The following is a 2,609-nucleotide window of genomic DNA, read 5'->3' as shown; positions in this document are numbered from 1 at the left end:
TGATATGTGTTTTTGGTATGGAATACTTGTAGTTTAAATTCTTTGTAAGATCAGAATCACAGACAATTTCAACCAACAAATGTAATTACAGAATCTTAAAAATATATTTTATTTAAATATATTGTCTTATTTAATCAGAGTAGAGTATTTAAAGGGGTTTTAAAAATAGTTGAAGTGAGTGTCATTTTCTTATTTATTTCACTCAATTACTGAGCTGGAATAAAGGTTAAACTCACTGAGACAAAGAGAGGGGTGAACACATACATGAACACACACAAACTCAAACAGAAAAGGAAAAATAATTACTTGGTAGTGGGAAATGCACCCTTTTGGAATATGCTAAATCTACAATGAAGCAATTAAACATCCAATTAAAATTAATATCTTATAAACATTGGGGAAACATTAAGGTAACAAAGAAATCAATAATCACATGAGGATGCAGGATCCATATCCCGTTTGACTGTATCTAGCTGCACGTGATCTTATTTTAACTGCCTCTGAGATTAGAGTTTATGCCTTTAGAGGACTGATGCCACAACCAAAACCTGTAATACCGTCCTCATGGTTACCCAACCCTCCTCAAAAAAAAAAAAATAAAAGGCAGCCGTGTGTATATGTTCAGAACGTGTCTCAGATTTTTACAAAAAGGTAATTCAAATTTTCCCTGCTTTTCATTTAATTTAGAAAATGAAAATCTCCTTTTCATTTTTGTGCCTCAACTGAGTTATTTGGCTTTCTAATAAAAAAAGAAAACAGTAAACTAGAAAAGTTAGTAATGGGAAGGATGCTGCTAAGTACTTGGTGCTGCCATTGAATAATGTGGACAGGTACAGTGTGTGCTAATATTAATTCATGGCATTAATTTGATAGTGTGCTTTGTATTGAAAGAGTCATTTGGTTTAATTTAAAACATGACAAAATCATGTTTATGAATATGGTAAATGTCAAAATGATGATTATTTGAAATGGAATTTTTTTACTGCGTGGGGAATACAGAAGCAATTTTCAAGTATTGATGCATAGATTTTATTTTATTTTTTTAATTTGTTTATTTTAATTGGAGGATAATTACTTTACATAGATTTTAGAGTTGCAGAATATGCAGAGTGGTCCTGAGGAGAAAAAATTGCATTGAGTTAAACTCACATACCTGTTCAGACCATGGGAGAGACTTCAGCTAGAATAGTTTGGTACTTTGCATTTTGGATATAGGCTAGAAGACAAAGTATAGAATATATATATTGCATTTGCAGAAACTGAAGTGAAATATGTGTACTTGGCCCAATAATTTGAGAATCCTTCAACCCAGGTGTATTTTAACACAGAGAATTGCTTAATAAATGCCAATGCTTATTCTTGGAGAAGGAAATGGCAATCCACTCCAGTATTCTTGCTTGCAAAAATCCCATGGACAGAGGAGCCTGGCGGGCTACAGTCCATGGCGTCGACAAAGAGTCAGACATGACTGAGCGACAATGCATGATGCTTATTCATTTGTCCACTAATTTTCCTCTTGCTTCACTTGTTCTATATATTATGCTCTGTTATCCTAGATTTTTTTCATGTGTGATTAATTTTATTAGACCTACTACTTCCTTTAAACTTTTGAGAGGAAAATATTTAGAGTGAATTCAAGTTTAAGCATAAAATTTCTGTAATAAATGGCCAGAAAAAATTATACTTTGCTCACTGAGTTCATCCTGTTGGGTTTAGCAGACTCACTGGAGTTACAGATTACCCTGTTTTGCCTTTTTTCTGTGATTTATACACTTACAGTTGTGGGGAATGTTGGGATGATCCTCTTAATCAGAGCTGATTCCCGACTTCACACACCCATGTATTTCTTCCTGGCTAACCTGTCCTTTGTGGATGTTTGTTATTCATCCACCATCACCCCAAAGATGCTGGTAGATCTATTATCAGAGAAGAAAACCATCTCCTTTGCTGGCTGCTTTCTGCAGATGTATTTCTTTATAGCTTTGGCCACAACTGAATGCATCCTTTTTGGGTTAATGGCCTATGACCGTTTTGTGGCCATATGCAACCCTCTTCTTTACTCCTTGATCATGTCCAGGACAGTCTGCCTAAAAATGGCAGCAGGGGCTTTTATAGCAGGACTGTTGAACTCCATGGTTCTCACAAGTTGTATAAGCAGCTTTAATTTCTGCAGTTCCATTGTCATTCATCACTTCTTCTGTGATAGCCCCCCACTTTTTAAGCTCTCCTGTTCTGACACACACCTGTATGAAAGTATCTTGTCCATTTTTGCTGGTGTGAATATCGCTGGAAGTCTGCTGGTGATCCTCACCTCCTACTGCTACATTCTCTTCTCCATCTTCCGTATGCATGCAGGGGAGGGGAGGCGCAAAGCATTCTCCACATGTGTGTCTCACCTGACAGCCATCATCCTGTTCTATTCCACCTCCATCTACACTTATCTGAGACCTACTTCCAGCTACTCCCTGACTCAGGACAAAGTAGCTTCTGTGTTCTACACTGTGGTGATCCCCATGTTGAATCCTCTGATCTACAGTCTCCGGAACAGGGAAGTGAAGAAGGCTTTATGGAATGTAGTTACTAGGAAAAGGATTTCTTCATTTCTGTGA

At 36.7% G+C, this 2,609-nt stretch overlaps 1 protein-coding gene across 1 annotated transcript; it reads left to right on the top strand.

The window, feature by feature from the left end:
* The first annotated feature begins 1,664 nt into the window (after positions 1 to 1,664).
* Positions 1,665 to 2,609, top strand: LOC102280708 (olfactory receptor 5F1). The gene has a single exon (XM_005902275.2). It carries the CDS (start codon positions 1,665 to 1,667, stop codon positions 2,607 to 2,609), a length of 945 nt encoding a protein of 314 aa, XP_005902337.2.

This window comes from Bos mutus, unplaced genomic scaffold, assembly GCF_027580195.1.
Source record: "Bos mutus isolate GX-2022 unplaced genomic scaffold, NWIPB_WYAK_1.1 CTG219, whole genome shotgun sequence".
Classification (NCBI taxonomy): domain Eukaryota; kingdom Metazoa; phylum Chordata; class Mammalia; order Artiodactyla; family Bovidae; genus Bos; species Bos mutus.
Note: the sequence above shows the minus strand (reverse complement) of the source record. Positions and strands in the feature narration are given on the sequence as shown.